This window comes from Heloderma suspectum, chromosome 3, assembly GCF_057233095.1.
Source record: "Heloderma suspectum isolate Gila_16-S chromosome 3, 16-S_ref, whole genome shotgun sequence".
NCBI lineage: Eukaryota > Metazoa > Chordata > Lepidosauria > Squamata > Helodermatidae > Heloderma > Heloderma suspectum.
The window spans coordinates 64486834-64505903 of NC_139460.1; the positions used below are offsets into that span (position 1 = coordinate 64486834).

Consider the following 19070-nt stretch of genomic DNA (forward strand, 5'->3'; position numbering starts at 1 on the left):
AGTTATTCCTGACTCCCTGCGGGTGACCTCAGAAGCCCAGACTCTAAACAAAGTGCAGCATGATTCTCTGGAGCTGAAGTGTGAAATATCCAGGAGTACTGCACAGCACAGCCATGTTTCCATTGCCTGGTACCGACAGAAAGCCGATGAGCCAGCCGTGGAGGTGATCTCCCTCAGTCGTGATTTTGTATTGCATGCAGGAAGTGATTATATACAACGGCATACGAGTGGAGACATTCGCCTGGATAAAGTAGGCGAGACTCAGTCCAAGCTTACGATCTACAACCTGCAGTCTTCTGATCAGGGCGAGTTTTACTGTGAGGCAGCTGAGTGGATCCAGGACCCTGACGGCTCTTGGTATGCAATGACCCGGAAGCGCTCAGAGGGCACCATGGTCTATGTGGAAGGAACTGGTTAGTGTGTCAAGTTTTTTTTCTCCTCCCATAGCCTTTTGTATTCCCTGTGGCTTTGGTTTTTTGGGAAGAGGCAAGTGGGAGGGAAAGAAAGTGTGCTAATCAAGGGTGTCTAATAAAGGGATCTGTGGGAAAGGATCATTTCAAGGAGGTGTTTCATAGGCTAGAACACACATTTCTAGGCTTTACTTTCTGCCTTCAAATACTTGGCGTGTGTGATTATTGGATTTAATATTTTTTCTAGGAAAGGTGAATCCAGGTTGGGGAAGACTGATTTACACAGTCACGTTTACTGAAAAATATCTTTATATGGCTTTTCCTTCCATATGAAGGTATTTTGCAGAGAGAGTGAGAGTAGAATAATAGCCATCCCACCTGTTGGTTCTCTACTCACAGTTGCTGATATGGGATCGCATCCCCTGCTTCGCCCCTATGTGTATTTAGCTAGAGTGAATAACATCCACCAGTTATTGCTATTTAACCACCTGGTGTGTACCAGGATGGTTAAAACGCATTAAAGGAGTAACTAACCTACATTTAGCTAGAGAGCTTTGGCTCGTGGAGGTATTGAAATGTCATAAATAAATAAATATAAATTCAAGTAAATTTTAGCATGGATTATTTCAGGGATCAGCAGTACTGTTTCAGCACTCCCACTCCCCACAGCCCCTATCCTTACAAATTCCCTTTCTTCTCTCCCTTGCCTTTTTTTCCCTTCCTCTCATTCTTCTGCTTCCACTTGTCTTCTCATTTTTTCTGTATCTGGCATGCCACTGTCTCCCTCTCTGATGCTGCTTTTGAACAGGAATTCATAATGAGACATTCCACTTGTATTTTATTGTTGCTCCTCCATCTGGTTAGAAGCCCTTCAGTAATGTTTGTAGAGCTGTTATGGAGTGTCAACAATAAAGATGTAGTTTTACATTTTTGATGTACCTACTTAGTTAATGATACATTGGCTGGATATGACCTAGATATTTCAGGTGTGAGTTACTTTGTAAAATGTTTTAAAGTCTGTTGTTGTTTTTAAAGGATAATAGATAACCACACTCAAAACAGGAAAAATTAACCTGTGTACAGCCGCAGGTATATTTAGAGTAGACATTTATTTATGATTTATTTATCTGAAGTATTTTTATGCTACTCCTCAGCCAAAAAGGCTCCAAGATTGGCTTGGATAATTAATCAATTAAACAAGATGGTCCCTGCCCACAGGCTTGCAGTTTAAAAAGACACGACACATAAGGAAAAAAGAATGGGGAGGGAAGGCAGGGAGTAGTTCTTTTACCAGGGTTGGTAGAATGGTTTGGCTGTCCATCTGATCTCCCTCAGCTCAGCCTGCTGGAATAGCTGCTGGCGGTGACAGTTGAGGGAGGAGGAGCTTTCATGAGGATGGTCTTCAGCAGGGCTAGTAGAATGGCCCTGTTCTCCCACTCATCTCCCTCAATTCAGCCTTCTGGAATGGCTGCTGGTGGTGACAGTGACACGTGTTGCATAGTTGAAAAATAAAGGGGTGTTGGCCCTAAAATAGTTATCTGGAGTTCTACAAGAAAACATCTGGTTACTGTTTGAGAAAAGGAAGAGTCTAGTGGAAATAAATGATTTGGCAATGCAAGTGTACAAAATCAGGCAAAGTGTAAATCTGTTCTTGTGTAGGTGGAATAATGTTATATTCAAAAACGGAATCAAGATTGTACATTTTTTGCTTTAGGATTTTAAAAATAAGTACAGGCCATAGCCTTTTTATGAGATTAAAAACAACAAAATATTTGGAAGGGAAGCATTGTATATAGTGGATATATGGAACGGGGGGTTTCTGTAGCGGTTCATGGCTATTGTACAGTGGTGGTGAGAGGGGAGTTTTCCAGTAAATGAAGTATTTATTTAATGCCTTTTTTGCCCAATGAATATATTGGACATTTAATGCCCTGTTTTCCTTAATATAAAATCAAAGTTTCACCCTTCTTTTTAGTGTCTTACTAAGCAGTGTTTCACCCTGTGTTGTTGTTGTCCTATGTTGTGCTCTTTTTTGAATGGTGATGTCCTCATTTTGGCCTATTAGTCAGTACTCACTCTAGTTTTGGTAGGATTTGCTGATTTAAACAAAATTAAAACGCAACATTTCTTTCCTGTCTCTTTGATGCTTTCAGTGGGTGAAATAATATTGGACACTTTACTCATGTGCCAAGCCAAGGCCTCTGGATTAGAGTACATGGGTCATAAAAACATGGTTGCTAACTTGGAACACAGTTCAGTCTTTGAATCAAAATTTGTAAGCCAAAATAGAATTATCTCTCAACATGGCAGACTGTAACTAGCATAGAAACACTATTCCTGGCTTTTTCCTCCTTTGTAGAACATTGGTGTATATTTAATAAGCAATTGTGCTGAATTAACTTGCTCCAAGCACTATTTCTACCTGTGCTGTCCTATACATAATACAAATGAGATAGACAGAGGCACAGCATTTGGAGAGGTAGATAGAATCCAGCGAGAGGGGAAATTGCTGATATATAGCTTTAAAATGAGCATTGAAGTTGTCAAGTGTCCAAGTTCTCGTTACGTTTTTCCTGTGTGTTTAGTGCTGTGACACAGTTTTCATCTTGTGTGTGTGTGTGTGGTGTGTGTGTGTGTTCTTTTCCTTTTTAGATATGGATATCAACGTCCGGCTAGAGACAGAAAAACGGACATACACAGTGGGTGAACCAGTGGAGTTCAGGTGCATTCTGGAAGTACAGAATGTTGCAAAGAGATACTTTTCCATCTCATGGGCTTTCAACAGTTCCCTGATTGCCAGCTTTGGGGCTAATGCTGTGCCAGTTCTTAACAATGATTTTGCCCAGCGGGAAGCTTTAGGGCAACTGAAGGTAGCCAAAGAGAGCGACAGTGTCTATATCCTAAAAATCTACCGACTCCGCCTGGAGGACAGTGGCAAGTACAACTGTCGAGTGACGGAGCGCTTGAAGACAACGACTGGGGAATTTATTGATGGAGACAGCAAACGACCAAAGAATACACCCATCACAGTCTTGCCCCTTAGTAAGCAGAGTTCTTGCCCATTCTTACTGATTGTGTGACTTTGTGAGCAGAACTGGGCTGGGGCATAGCAAGCAGCTTATGGGGCCAACTTCTCATTGGCTGTTCTGAACATAACCTGCAGAGGAAGTTCAGATTCATTTGACTTATTAGATTTCTGTGCCACTGTACCCCAAATGCTTAGAGTGGTTTAAAATAGATAATTCATAAGTATAATAAAAAATGAATACATTGTTCTACCAAAATGCAAACCACTTTTCATATAAATTAGGAATATAGTGCTCCATGTATCAGAAAGGCACTTCTGAAGACATTCTCTCTGGTTACTGCCCACCTCAACTCTGAAGGAAGGGACATCCAGAGAAGGGTCTCAGAAGATGAACTCAACATACAGTCAGATCCATGTGGGAGTAAGTGGTGCTTCAGATACCTTGCAATGATGTGGGCTTTCCAGAAAATTTTGAGTCAAAAAATTTTCTGCTATCCTTATCAATGAAGATCTGATTTAGCTTGTTTGCTTGACTTTTAACATTTTGTTTACTAAATGTAAAATGGAACATTTTTTCTTTGGAAAAATATAGTAGTGGATGCCTGGGTACCAAACTGCATAGGCTTTAAAGGTATGCAGTCAGCAACATTTTGACCTAGTTTGCACATAACAAGAAGCCACCTTTGGTGAATTTCCCCATGGGGCTTATTGTGGCTTTTCAACCACACCAACAACCCACCTTTGCCAGGTTCACACATAACAAGCTATGCTGCACCCCTGCCACAGCTTGAATATTCAAAATGACATCCACCACCACAACGAAGAGCCCCACGGGGAGATTCGCCCATGGTGGATTCTTGATACATGCCAACTGGGTCTTTGAATTGTGCCCTACAGCAAGTGAAGTTGTTTAAGAACTGGTTAAAAAGGTGCCCTGCAGCCAGTTCTTATCGACAATATAGAAGACACAAAATTGGTTCAAACATTTATCTCACCAGCCACTTTTTTACATATTATGCTCCTGACCATTCCCAGGCACGTAATCCTGGAGTGAAACATAATGTGTTATCCAAGGATACACAGGCACACTTGATAAGCTGTTTCTTTGTGCTGGCATGGACTTGGCACAATCATAGAAATCATTTACTGAGTGTATCTGTTTACTGCCAGATCGCATGTTGTATTTCTCCTTGTGGCCTCAAGCATGAGCATGTTTGGGGACTGTTGCATGAAAAAGATAGACCAGGAGGATGCATGCATGAATTGGCCCAGGCAGCCTTAACTATAATCACATATTCTTCCCTTTACTGCAGAGACCAATATTTCAGTGGAGGTGTCCAGCAATGCCACCAGTGTTCTAGAAGGGGAGAGCCTGCGATTTGGTTGCAGTGTCCGCACAGGGTTTAGACCCCAAAACCGACTCTCTGTCACCTGGCAACTTGTGGACAAGCAGAACCGTCGCAGTGACATTGTGCAGCTTGACCGGGATGGTACCCTTCATCCTGGCCCCTCTTACGTCGAGCGCAGTAGCTATGGTGGGATCCAGATGGAGCAAATACGGCCTGGATCCTTCACGCTTGAAATCTTCAACAGCCTCAAGGCAGATGAGGGCCATTATGAGTGCCGCATCACAGAGTGGACACGAAGGCTGGATGGGGAGTGGCAGATGATTGGGGAGCGACACAATGGCTCTGCTGTATCCATTACTGCATTGGGTGAGTATAAAAAGTGCAGTTAAATTTATGCAATAATGGTAGAGATGCAGAACCTCAGGACCACGGCCAAATCATGGCCCTCTGGGGTTCCCCAGTGTCCATGCCCCGCTTTCCCCCAACCACCAGTTTGGTGTTTTCCTGGCTTTTGTGCAGTTTTCCTTCTACTCTAAAAGGTTGAAATGCCTCTCCTAAGGTTTAGTTACTGGCAGTCAGGGTTTAGTTTAGCTTTATGCTAAAATATGCTGTTATTTTTTTTTTTTTTTACCCTATGCCTTCTGCCTTTGGCTTTGCCCACCATTGGAATGTGGCCCCTGAGAGACCTTTGGCCTGAAAGGGATTCTGCACCCCTGGTGTATGACATACACATAGACCATCCTCAGTGAGCCCTTAATTCCACTGATTGAAACATCACTATTGGCCTGATAGGAGATATAATTGAATATATTTCAGTGGATGTTGACTGTGGGGATGTGGAAGCCTATTGCCTTTTTCACAGCTTTGCTCACAGTCCTTTCCCCAGACCTGCACACATTACCCTGGAAGTGCACAGAAGGAATTTGTCTATGAGGAAAATAGAGCTGCTGCTGCCTTTCCTAGTAAAGTGTGTCAGTGGGGAATCACAGCACACAGTAGGGCTGTTTGCATCACATGACAGGCCACCATGAGTTGTTTAACCCACAGTGAGGCTGTGGCACATGCAGCCACCATTTTGAATATGGAAGCCAGGCTTGGCAGTTGTCATGTTGTGCGAGCCCAACAGGTGTGGGTTGTACAAGGGTCAAACAACCTTCAGATAATCAATGGGCTGTTCTAGGGTTATTGTTTAACCCTTGCATAATCCATGCTCCCCAGGTTCTCATGAGATGATAACCCCTGCCCATTGTGGGTTAAATAACCCACGACAAGCTGCAGCATGTTGTCCAAACCAGGTCACTATTTAGGGAGGGACTGTAGCTCAGAGGTAGATCACATGCTTTGCAAGCAGAACATCTCAGGTTCAATCCCTGGAGTCTCCAGTTAAAAAGTTCTCAAGTAGCAAGTACTGGGAAACACCCTTGGCTGAGACTCTGGAATCCCACTGCCAGTCAGAAGAGGCAGTACTGAGCTAGAGGGACAAATGTTCTGGCCTACTTTAAGGCAGCTTGCTAGGTTATTCCTGTGGTATTCTCTACCAGGAAGCAAGGGGGTAGGGCAAAGGAAGCACAGAGTGGTGGCAGCTCTATGTTTCTTGTCTGGTCCAGCCTTTCCCAACCTGATGGCCAGTGATCAGGAAGGTTGGGAGTTGTAGTCTAAAACATCTGAAGAGAACTAGGTTGGGGATAGCTGATCTACTCCCACCGTTGTGTGGATTGCAGGGAAAGACTGAAGGTCATGACTCGGGAGGTATTGAACCCAGAGTTTATCTTTGTCAGAGTTTATCTTTGGACTGGTTTTCCTTTCCTCCATCTCAACTACAGGCACAGGCTGGCAAGAGGCTCTAGTTCAGAAGCATTGCCACTTTGTATGACTCCACTCCAAAGCAGAGAATTGGATCCTGCTAGGTATAAACATTCCCCGGAGTAGTTTGCATTCCTTTCCCAGAGTGACCCTGGTGGTTCTTCTGGCACTGCTGCCTTCCACTTTAAACCCCATAGTGGATTTGCAACTCTGCTCCTCCTTTCATCCTTGTACCTACCTCAGTTCCTCTCCTGCCTATTCCTGCACCCCTGTTGATGCCAAATGTATGCAGGCACATTTGTCAGTAACAGCATCCATTCTTACCATGCATGCCAAGTCCTTCTCCTAACTGTTGCTTTGGGCTTGGATTTTGTGGATGCTCATGACTGAATCTATAACCACCTATGACTTGACAGGAGAGTATGTGGTTGCCTTTGAGTGCTCAGACTGCCTATGCCCTCCTTAGCTTTATATCCTGGGAGAAGTGCAGAACTATGGAAATTCAGAAGAGTACAGGCTGTTCAGCCATCTAATTTTAAACTGAGAAGCACAGCTTGTTGGAAGTTGAAGACTCAATGACTTGTTAGCATGTTCTCTTCCCCTGTAGGTTCTGAGTGTGCCTTTGCTCTCCAGAATGTCATTTGTTCCCCAACCCTCTGAGTCATAAATTAGACTTAGTTGAAAGTTTACACTATTTCTAAATAAGCAAGTTACAGTAGTGTTTAAGTGATTGATACATTGGCTATGACATCATGATCACCATTGCATAGCTGCTTATGGAACTCCAGAGAGCCATTCAGAAATTTGATCCATTCAGAAATTACTAACTGGCCATTGTCTAGGTTGTTCTTTTAAGGAATAAAATTGCAAATTAAGGAGTCAGTATTTTGAATGTGAATGATCTAGTTTGAACTTTGGAGTTTCCCTAAGTGACACGAACTGCGTCTGTGGGTTTGCTCAACTTTTAGTGCATTCTGACACACTAGCAACCAGAAATAGAGATTAAAGGTGTTTTCTTCCATTCTGTTGATGGCCATCCTAACACTCATCATTGAATATTTTTTATCTGTTCTGCCTCACACCTGGTGTTGTGTAAGAACAGATGCAGTATCTGTTCCACCAAGACATCTGTTTAATAGCTAATAGTTACTGAATCAGAAACTGTTTCTCTTCTTTCATGAGCTGTTTATCTTCTGAAGAAAAAGAACTTTCCCTGACACCCAGAAGGACCAACACATCTTTCAATATTTCAGCATCCATCTTGAGAAATGCCCGTGTCTCTTTCCCTTTGTGGCAAAAGCAATATACAAATTACAGCATAATCATCCCTAAAATGGCTGAACTAGCTGTCTCAGCCAACAGGCTCTGAAGCAAGGAGTGTTGCAACTCATGATTCTTCTGAGCATATGTGCTGCTATCCCTTGCCAGCATGCTTGGAAGAAGGGACACAAACGTATTTGCTCCAGAAAATGGGCAGTTTGCACTCTGTCCAGTCATTGTTCCAAGTTTATCACATTTCTTTCTGTGAGACAGCCAGTGCTGTAGACTAGGGTGTTGAACCTCTTTCAGACAGAGGGCTGAATTCCATTTCAGAGAAGCTCTCAGGGGCTGCATTCCAGTGGTGGGCAGGGCCAAAGGCAGAATGGGTGGGGCCAGAATACCAAAAATGCTAGCATATTTTAGCTTAATGCTCCTAATGCCAATAACTAAACCTCAGAAAAGGCATTCCAATCTTTTAGAATGAGGGAGGAAACTGCACAAAAGTTGGGAAACCACCCAAGGAGCAGGGGAAAGGGTGTGGTGCCAGGGCAAGGGATGTGGTCCCCTGGGGAACCCCAAAAAGCTAGATTTGGACTCCTGGAGGGCTGGATTTGGCTCCTGGGCCTAAGGTTCTGCACCTTATAGACTATCTCTAGAAAACAAATATTTCAGAAATGATTTGGGTGGTATTTTTCTTATTAAAACATTAGACAGGATCCAACCCAAGTTAGATGCGCTTAGGTCCCATTGAAATCACCTTTTCATATTCACTAATTTTTCATTTCAATTGCAGTGGGGCTTGACTCTGTCTAACTTGGGTTGGATACAATCCACTGTCTGTCTTTCTTGCAAAACAAAGTGCATATTCTTGGGCAAGAGTTAAGCTCTCCTCTCACCTGTTTTCTGCCCCCACAAAGATCCTCCCTTTCAAGTGCTTGGGCCTACCCTTGCATACCTGTTACCTCTGCAAATGTGGGCTTACAAACACGTTTGCTGAGAATAACATTGTTCAACAAATGTCACCAGTGGCAGCCATATTTTTTATTCTCGAGTGCACATTTGTGGTGCCTACCACAACCAACCCACCCAATTTTTGAATCCCTTGGGATAACATCTTGTTCAGCCCAGGCAGAGAATAACATTCACATTTTGTGAAACTTGCAGAATTGAGAATTGGCAGATCTATAGGTTACAGTGGGGCAGCTGGAGTGGAGGTAGGCGGTATGACACAGAGTTAAGGAATCTCTTGCAGACTTGTGTTGGAGAAAGGCAGTGGAGGGCAGGATTTAATGATCTGCATGTTATAGTGCTAGGTTGAAAAAGTTAAGCCCTGCAGTTTGTGGGAGAGGCAAGTAAGAGGTTTTGTTCACTCTGCATCTAGCTCAAGTGGATGGGGGCATTCTGCGTTAGGGAGTGGTCTGAAGGCACATTTTGCAGTTAAAACGGCGATTCTAAGCAGGTTTGGTCCTATAAGCTGCCCATGTGAAAAATTACTTAGAAACTTGTATGTAAGGGTGGAATCCTATGCATGTTTCAACAGAAAAAATGTCCTGGCTGGGGAATGCTGGGAGTTGTAGGACTTTTTTCTGTTTGCACCCTACATCTTTCTGAGCCCCGTAGAAAGGTAAATCTGTGATAATAAAAGAGAATGTCTGTCCATCTGTCTATCAGCACCATAGCTCCAAGATTGTAAAACCTAGACACCTGAAACTTGGTATGCATCCTGAGAAGACCCTCGGAGTGTGCACCTTGGAGTAATTTTGTTTTTAAAACTTGGTATGCATCCTGAGAAGACCCTCGGAGTGTGCACCTTGGAGTAATTTTGTTTTTAAAATGCATTAAGTTAAATTTATTTAAATGTGTCTGTGTATTTGAAGCTTGCATTTCCAGTGTCACTCACTACGTGGCAGACTTCCCTAACAAGTGCACAGCAGGCAATACTAGGGTTGAGTGAGAATTTCGATTTCTCATTCTGTGCCCTGTTCAAAGCCCCGAACACAAATGTGATTGCATGTCTGCCAAAAATGTTCATGAAGCTGTGCAAATTTCACATTCAGTCGCGGCTCAATTTGCGCAGTTTTCCCATTAGCACAAAGTGATTGCAAACAAGAATTGGGCATGAGACAAGCGGTAAGATGACTTTTGGAGAACGTCACTCGTTTGCCCATCCCTAGCCAATGCAGTTTGAAGCCAGGAGAGAGTAGTCCAAGGAAAAGAGTTAGATGCCTGCTCCTGCTGTGAGGTACCCCTCTCAGGGGAATAGAGTGGACAGACTCCTACCTCAGGGGGCTGTAGGACTGCACCATGGCAGCGGCCGTGCCTAGCGGTGCACAGCCTTCACTCAGACAGGCACAATGTGTCTAACTCTGAAGACTGCGTAACTTTGGTGGAAGGTTTCGCATATCAAACAACGGGCTATTCCAACCTGTGAAAGCTGGGTCTAGTAGTTATTTGCTAGTAAGGAATAAAACAAAAAAGTTACAAGCTTCAAATGCTGATCCGTTCTTGCCAGATATTCCCCAGGAAGATCAACAAGAACTAGTGCCAAAACTGTAGCATGAGATGTTGGAATGTTTCAACTTTTAAAATGTTTACAGGATTGCAAGAGTGATCAGTGAGAGGAGCTGCCGCTTTGTCCGTCCCTTTCCTAGAGATCTGTCAGGCAGCTGCAGTTCATTCCCCTGGCACAGTATAATGACTCCCAACGCCCAGCTAGAGCAGAGTATGTGCAGAGAAGTCTTGAGAAAGTAACCTGGGCGTGAAGTTTTCACATTCCAGGCTGCCTGAGGGGCTTGTGTCTGTTTGCTATGGTACCAAAAAATCTGCATTCCAGTCTCCAGGATCTGTGTCTGAGATCTCTGCCCAGGACTGTGTTTGATGGCCTGTTTCCTAGGCAGGTAGGACAGTGGCCACAGGGTGCATGGATTCCACTCACAGGGTAATGAGCAAGGGAGGATGCTTACTCTTCACTCTCCCCTAGTCTCTTCCTCTTCTCCTGGATTATCATTAAACACATTTCCAAAAGGCTTTAATCCCGAAGATTGACCTGTTTTTGCTGTAATTACATGGGCCGGAGCTCTGCTATAGTGATGTCCTTTGATGATTAGAATCCCTGAGCCCCTTGCTGTAAGTGTGCAGAGATGTCTGTAGCAGCTCAGGGGCAAGGCTGGCAGGCGAAAATTAATCTGCTTGTTGCAATTAATGTCCCAGCTGCCTGGCATTGTTAATTAATAGGGTCAGGAGGTACATTCTTTCTGAGCCGCACAGATCCAGAGGCTACTACCTTAACACTGTCTCACATGGTCAAACAAATGGAACTGTCATGGGGCTTGCTACCAGATAGGGAGGGCAGCACATGAAATTATTCTGAGCAATTTTATAGCGTGCATTCTGGCTGGGAGAACATATTATTTTTATGGAATGTGCAAGCTTATCCAGAGACCTGACAGCTGCATTAAAGGTTTCATAGAATCCACATTCATGTGTTGCATTGTGCATAATGACTAACTAGTGGCAACATTTGTTGCATATCTGTGGTGCAAAGATTTCTAATATTACAAGGCATCTTTTAAAGTAAGAAGGCAAACGAGTTACCCTTTGAATTCACATTTCAAGAAGCTAAAAGCTCTTGGGAGCAAAATATACTGTACTTCGTAATTAGCAGCTTATCTGAAAAGAACAGGATAAATAGTTTCCTTAATTCATTTGCCAGTGTTTTCTGGTTTCTGAGAAGGATCTGCTTCCCAGGAGCATGTGTAAGTTCTTCACCATAGTGTAGACTTTATCTTCATCATATTTATTTGTAAGCTGCTTTTCCAAATTATGCTTAAAGTGGCTCACAAGAAATAAGCATATCAATATATAAGTCAGCCTTCTCCAGCCTGGTGCCTCCAGATGTGTTGTACTACAGCTCCCATCATTCTCAGCCAGCATTGGCCATGCTGGCTGGGAATGATGGGTGCTGCAGTCTAACACATCTGGAGGGCACCAAATTGGAGAAGGCTGATAAAGGTACTATGAATACACATGCCATAATATTATATCCACATTAGCAAGCTAACAAACATACTGCAATTCAATTTTCCCTAAATATACAAAAACATCTTTTTCATAAATAACAATGATATCTACGTATGGGTAACAAACCCTTCACTAATTAATCCAAATCATTAGCATATCAGTAGCAAATAGCAAAGTATCAAAAAATTATAGTTTAAACCAGTTAGATTCAAAGTCATGTCAAAGCAGCAACATTTCAGAGGCAGCAGCAAATGGAGGAGCATTGATCTTAATCAACCTAAGAAAACATGCTCACATGCAGCAGAAAAGATGCTCACATTATGAGGACCCTCAGCCAACCATGAAATCCATGTCAAGGAAGTTCATTGATGCTCGCAAGTATTGGCTGGACAGTCCATCTCCCACTTGGGCCACCTTTCCCCTGAGCTCTCACCAGGGTCATCCTCTGTCATGGGATCCTCCTTTTCTCTCACAAAGGGTCCCAAAACATACACCACCCCAATTCTTCCCCTAGCATGCACCAAATGGAGGGGCTCCCTAGACAACTTCCACATCAAGAGCAGCCTATGTAGCTGGAGTCATTCAGACTCCACCCTCCCAGACCAGGTGGAAATGAGCCAGAGAACAGGGGCCGGGTCTTGCAGTAAGACAGAATTGCTTGAACGTGTGAGTTGCGATTGTTGTTGGAATCCTATTGTATGCGGTCATTTAATGTGAACTCCCTGTAGCAGAGGCATGCAATGGCACAGGCTCTGTCCGGTCAATTAAAGTCGTGTTCTAGATGTGTTCTGTCTCCTTCCCCACCACCCTTCCTAGAGCATGAAATATGGTGACCATGGGAAAGCTAGCATGTACATGGCAGATGCAACGTTGCTTCCTTGCACTACACAAACTACTCGTGTTTGAACGATGAACAAAAGCAGGATCGCTGAAAGGAAGTTTTAAAAGTCACTTTGCAATCTGATCTGTCCAAAATGAAATTCAGTTGAGGACCTTGAGGTTTGTCGAGGTTGAGATGCCACCTGCTGAATGTTTGCCCTCAAATTTCAGGGATGGGGTTATTTTATGGAATTCTAGGGGCTAGTTTTGCCCATTCCTATTTTAATGTATGTGTTTAATTACTGAGAAAAATAGTTCACCAGACCCATTTTGTGTATGCTGCAGTTAAGAAACCACCTCCTTAGTCTAGCTGCATGGATTAGTTTCAGTTGTTTTGAAAATCTTGACTGTGTGTGTCTGGCTTGTTTATCTTTTTGTTTTTCGGTAGATGCTGGCTTTGCAGTTACAGCCATCTCCCGGACCCCTGGAGTCACCTATAATGAGTCATTTGATTTACAGTGCATCATCAAACCGCATTACCCTTCATGGGTTCCAGTGTCTGTGACATGGCGCTTTCAACCAGCAGGCAGCACTGAATTTCACGATCTGGTCACCTTTACTCGGGATGGAGGGGTTCAGTGGGGAGACAGATACATTGGATTCCGAACCCGAACGGCCATCGAGAAAGCAGAGTCCAGCAACAATGTGCGCCTGAGCATCAGCAGGGCCAGTGACACAGAGGCGGGCAAGTACCAATGTGTGGCAGAGCTCTGGAGGAAAAACTACAACAGCAGCTGGACACGACTGGCAGACAGGACCTCTAACCTGCTGGAGATCAGGGTCTTGCGGCCTGGTGAGTGTCCTATTGGCAATACCACGTTGTTCTTTGGAACTGTGGGGAGATGCAGTTCTTGTTTGGGCATTCCACTGGTGGTGCTTTTTCCCTTCTCTATGAGGCACTAAAGGTGTGTGTGTGTGTTCACGCACGCGTGCGCGTTGTGTACCCTCCACACACAACCACATCTTATCTTTGGATTTAATGAGCATTGGATAATGATTGAAAAGCTTGTCTGCCCATTAGTTAAGTATTTAAGGAAGCCTCCAAAATACAGTTCCTTATACTTGTGAAATGTTCGCTGCCAACCCAGTTTGTGCTGTGGTTTAACTAGCAGTGATTAAGATAATTAAGACTACATCTTCAGAAAAATGCAACATTGTATAGCCCTCCTTGGACTGCGCCACTTCAAAATATGCATGTGGAATCACATGTGCGAATGCTTTCCCATGTAAAACAAAAATCTTCCTGCACGTAGAGAATTAGCACGTTGGAGAGAAGGCAAGGTTAGATCTAGATTTTCCACAGGCAAATAGTTTCTGAATAGTTATCAATCAAGTAATCCCAGATCTGCATTCTGAAGAAGCGCTATCATAGGAGAACTGCTCCAGGTGCATATTTTCTCTTGTTGTGTAGATTGGCCATTAGATTTGTTTGAACAAGAAGAGCACATGCTAAAAGGGGCTTTCTGTTGAAGCATCTAGCCTGGAATCAGGCTGAAATTTAAGCGAGATCTATAGGATTGTCCTGTTGTGATCAAATAAGATCATAAGGCTAAATTCTAGTTGATTTGGTCAGTAAAGATTCAAGGGAATGTTTTTTATATATTTTATTTATTACATTTCTGTACAGCTCAGTAGCTAAAGCTATTTAAAGGAGATATGACATTAGGCACAATGCTGTAACTAAGTTCCAACATCAATCTGTCAGTTGGATAGTATTTTTGTATATTGCATTTTTATACATGTCTCATATCAATCAGACAGGTGTGTGCGTCTAGGACCTGTTGTTCTTGCCCTTTAGTTGTATTCATGGACTTATTTATCCAAAAGCTTTCCTTTTGCATTTGTTGAATGTGCAATCTCTTGATACTTCCTGTCCTCCAATTAGACTCCACTTTTCAGTCTGGTATTGAAGCTTCTATAAAGTGTTGATGTAAAAAGTCACTACACAAATAATTATATAATAGGGATCTGATGTTAAGGGCTATAAAAGGGTAGGTAGAAACTCCTTTCTCACTTCTGAGGTTTCATTGCTAGTATTAAACAGTAAAATTGGACAAAAAGATCTCATTCATAAGTGCTAACACCATATCTTGTCCAGGACCATAACCAGGGCAGAACACAGATAACACCACCATAACATTTTTAGCCCCCTGGCTTCTGAGACATTTCAAGTCCTGTGCTGAATGCTGATATCTGTTGAACTGTGCAAGGAACAGTAGTAGCAGTCATAGTCATTGTAGCAGCAGTAGAATCCCAAGGGCCACCAACCAGAGCTAGGTGCAAAATAGCGGCTTTGGGGGGCAGATGTATATGTACAATTAAAGAACAGGGTGCCTCTGAAGGTATCCTGAGCCCAGGAATTTGTTTTCAGTGCCACAACTAAGCTCATAGTCCTTTCATACAAAATACCAGTCCTGGTTTTCCCCCAAGCATTTTTGTTTTGGCAGCCCACTTTAGGGAAGAAGAAAAAACTCATTTTTTTGTTACTATTATTGTTAAATAGTTGGGTGTCAGAAACGCTTGCTGATCTACTGCAACTATCCAGAGATCTGCCAGTACCTCTGGTATAACAGATGATGAGGAATATCCTCCACAGAATCAGAATCACAGACACTATATGTAACACTTAACTATAGCTTAATTACATGCATGAACCACAGGCTCATGTGCTCCCTCTCCTCCTCAGGTGCAGCTGCAAAGAGGAGACCAGAAGCTTTCACTTCCATATTCAATTAACCATTATTTATTGTTACATCTAAACCCGGACAAACTGTGCTTAGTCTTAACTATGGTTTATGGAAATAAGCAAACTTCATTAACGATGGTTTGAAGTTGGATTCTTTCTCCAAACTAGTCTTCCCCAGCCTGGTACCCACCAAACATTTTGGACTGTAACTCCCATCATTCTTGCCCATTGGCCATGCTTGTTGGGGCTGATGGGAGTTGAAGTCCAAGACTTCTGGAAGACACCAAATTGGAGACGGCTGTTCTAAACCAAACCGCAGTTTGTTCGGGTTTAGACAGCAACAAAGTATAGTTGATTAACAACGCTAGTGAAAGCTTCTATCTCCTTATGACCATGCCAGAGGAGGAGAGGGGAGGAGGAAGCTGATGAGGCTCAGTGGGAGGAAGCTGATGGGCCCCATGTTTAGTGTTATGTCCAAACAAGAGTACTGCCTCTAAGCAAAAGGAAACAAAGAAAACTAAACCTTCATGCATTCCACTTAGGACTGTCTTGTTTGCAAGCTTGGCTGACTCCCCCAGATGAAATTTGTCAGTTTCAGTATGGAAGCTAGTCGTGTTAAAACTGGCCTTTTCCTCCTTCATGTGGCCACAGTGGCTAAATAGGTTTGAAGGAGCCAAATATAAGAACGTATAATTTCTGGTAGGTGGTGTAGATTTGGAAAGCGGTCAGGTTGAGCCAAGGCTTTTCTAAAAGCCATAGGAAAATGCTCTACCATTCTTACGTGTGTTCTGTTGATTACCTCATCCTTCTGCAAGACATTTCAAGATGTGATCAGTGCCGCATGCCGAAGCAAACATGTCTGAGGGGCTCAGACAAGGACAGCAGACTCACTTCAGGAACTGAGCACATGACAGATGGCTGTGTCACAGACTATTGAGTTGAGATGTTTATGTATGACCCCTGGCAAAGAACTTTGTCAGATGATTTGTTCCTGTATCAAATTGCTGCAGACCTCATCTGCATTAGTGCACTTAGGTTTTCAAACAAGAGCTGCATTAAGGCTTGGAGAAGACTAAGGATGGAAGCATACTAGATATACATGCAAATCAGGAATGTCCCCGTTTAGAACAGGCAGTAACCTCTGTTGCCCTTGAGTCATACTTGAATAATTAAGAGAAATATACAAAAGTAGTGCTGATGTTTTGCCTCATCTGAAAATATTGCTGTCTCTCTTTTCCATAAACTGAGGGAGAACCACAAGGCTGGTTCAAACTTATGAATTTGTCACACAGAGAATATTTCATGTAGGTGAAAATATGGAACCCCATATAGTTTGCTGCACGCAACCATTCTAACACAACTGTGTAGGAAAATGGGTCATGTTTGAACTGAGTGGCCCTTACACTACTGAGACCCTAATCTGGTTTGAGTGGCTTAATTTGCCCTGTACAGGTATGCCAAGTTAGCTATGTTAAATATTTTGAAGGCCTTTGAAGACTGCTGGCAGGGTTCACAGGAGCTTCACTTATTGATTGGTTTGATTTGATTTCTACCTTGCCTTTCTCCCAAAGAAAATGGCACTCAAGGCGACTTACAATCATAAATAAAACTTGGTTAAAACAATAATAAAACAAATGCATTAAGTTAAAAACACAACAATAACAGAATACAAACTTGTTTCCTTGTCAATCAATTTGGAACAAGATGCCCACAGATTCCCTTTATTTTATGATAATTTGGTACGATAAATAATATGTGCTATTAGCTCCAGCAATCTTCTGCTCCCTAGTTTGGGACACAGCATTTGTAATGCCTTGGCTGCTTTATGTGGAGCTCCAGAAGGATTAAAACTTGGACTTGGAATGCCACTGTATGTTGCCACCTGTCCGTGGCTGCCATAGTGAGTGATTGCTATGATATGTTTTCTTTCTCAGTGAAATCTGTTGTTATATTGGAAGTGAAGACCGGGGGTGGGAGCATAGGTATCCTATCCCAATGCCTGGTACTAATACACAAGGCTGGATTAACTAATCCTGAAGCCGGCAGACTAAAGGTGCAATCCTATGCATGTTTAGACAGAAAAACAGTCCTACAACTCCCAGCATTCTCCAGCCAGCCCTGCTACAAGCCATAAAGTTTAAGTGCTTCTTGAATTACTTCAACAAAAATGCCACAGAACCCTGTTGGTATCAAAATTTAAGGTTCAATGTAGATGTGCCACCACATGTGATTGGACCAACACCTGCTGGCAAAACTCTATAAGCTTTTCAGATTTAGAGAAGAGAAAAAATCAGGGTATCAGTAAAGGAAACCAAATATAATTGAAAAGCAGCTAATAGTGGTATTTAACCTATCACTAAAATTCACCTCTGTGCCAGGGATATGGATTGTAGTTAATGTAAAGGCAGTTCAGTCTATAAAAGTGGCTCTGAAAACTATGGGCCAGTGAACAGGGAAATTGATTGGAACTGCAGTAAAGAGCAGAACAGTTAGATGCTATCAGTTAGGGAAGGTCAGCAGCTCCATGGTGGTCTATATTAGAACCTCAGTCTCAGAGAGCAATTTTATTTCCCCAGCTCTCTCAATTCTTGGGCCAGTTAATTTGAGAACCCTTGTGGGGCAGATTCTTACCTGCACTAGGGGCCATATTACCTGAAGGCATTTAAGTCAGCATCCTGCCATACTACATTACTTATTGCCACAGATGTTAAGTTGGTATAACTCCTCAAAATAACTAGAAAAACATAAAGTGAATAGGTCTGTAAAAGACTATTATCTACAGCGGTGGGACCTACAACCTCTTTTTCAAGATGTTGCTTGAACCTCTAATTGACAGTGATAGGAGTGGCTGATCGTGAGCAAAATCACTTTCTTGATCCTATGTAGGCCCAAGAAGTGTTGTTTTGTGTGAAGTAATTCCAAGACTCCATTCCAGGTAAAGGCAACCAAATGAAGATATTCTCCCTGGGAATCAGTACTGAGTGCAATGTTGTTCAGTCACTGACTTGAATTGTCAGCCAGTTTCATGAAAGAAAACAGAATAGATACAATTCTGTGGCATGGCATGGCATCTATAGTTTGTTTGTGGAGCATGGCATCTATGGAGCTTCTCCGTGGAATTTCTCCTAAAGGCATCTTGCTTCCCGTCACAAGTACAACCTACAAGCATTGGGGGTATTATCTGTTCTTCATTGTACCAAGGTTGGCTCCAAATTTGAGCTCGCTTCTGGGTTGGGTGGTGTCATGACAGAGCCAGAGGAGACCATCAAAAGGTTGCCTGAGCCAAGGCAGGAAGGTTAGCCATGAGGAGAGCAGCCTACAGAGGCAGGGAGGAGGACAGGCATGCTTGTTGAGCTGCTAGGGAGGCCTTAGCTTCAGAATCTGCTTCTCCCCCAGGACAGCATGAAGCTGGATGATAGATTTATTTGTGCTTGCTTAGTGAAACACTAGCAAGACTCTACAACATGTCCCTCCCGAAGACACAACAGACACGAGGGTGTAGTGTCAGTTTGAGTTTCCCTCAGCAAGAAAGACATAGAAAGAGGGTGATTTTAAAGCCATAGGCTCAACAGAAAAGATGATGAGGCCACTGTGAGGTGCATGAAGTAAAACTGAACCAAAATAAAATGCAAAAT

At 43.0% G+C, this 19070-nt stretch overlaps 1 protein-coding gene across 2 annotated transcripts in view; it reads left to right on the forward strand.

The window, feature by feature from the left end:
* The window catches only part of IGSF3 (immunoglobulin superfamily member 3), a 157751-nt gene that overhangs the window by 104036 nt on the left and 34645 nt on the right, over positions 1–19070 (forward strand). For both annotated transcript variants that reach the window (XM_084843465.1, XM_084843463.1), the window contains exons 4-7: positions 3–413; positions 3063–3452; positions 4752–5153; positions 13138–13542. In XM_084843465.1, coding sequence (XP_084699591.1) covers positions 3–413; positions 3063–3452; positions 4752–5153; positions 13138–13542 — 1608 coding nt within the window. The remainder of the gene's footprint in view (positions 1–2; positions 414–3062; positions 3453–4751; positions 5154–13137; positions 13543–19070) is intronic.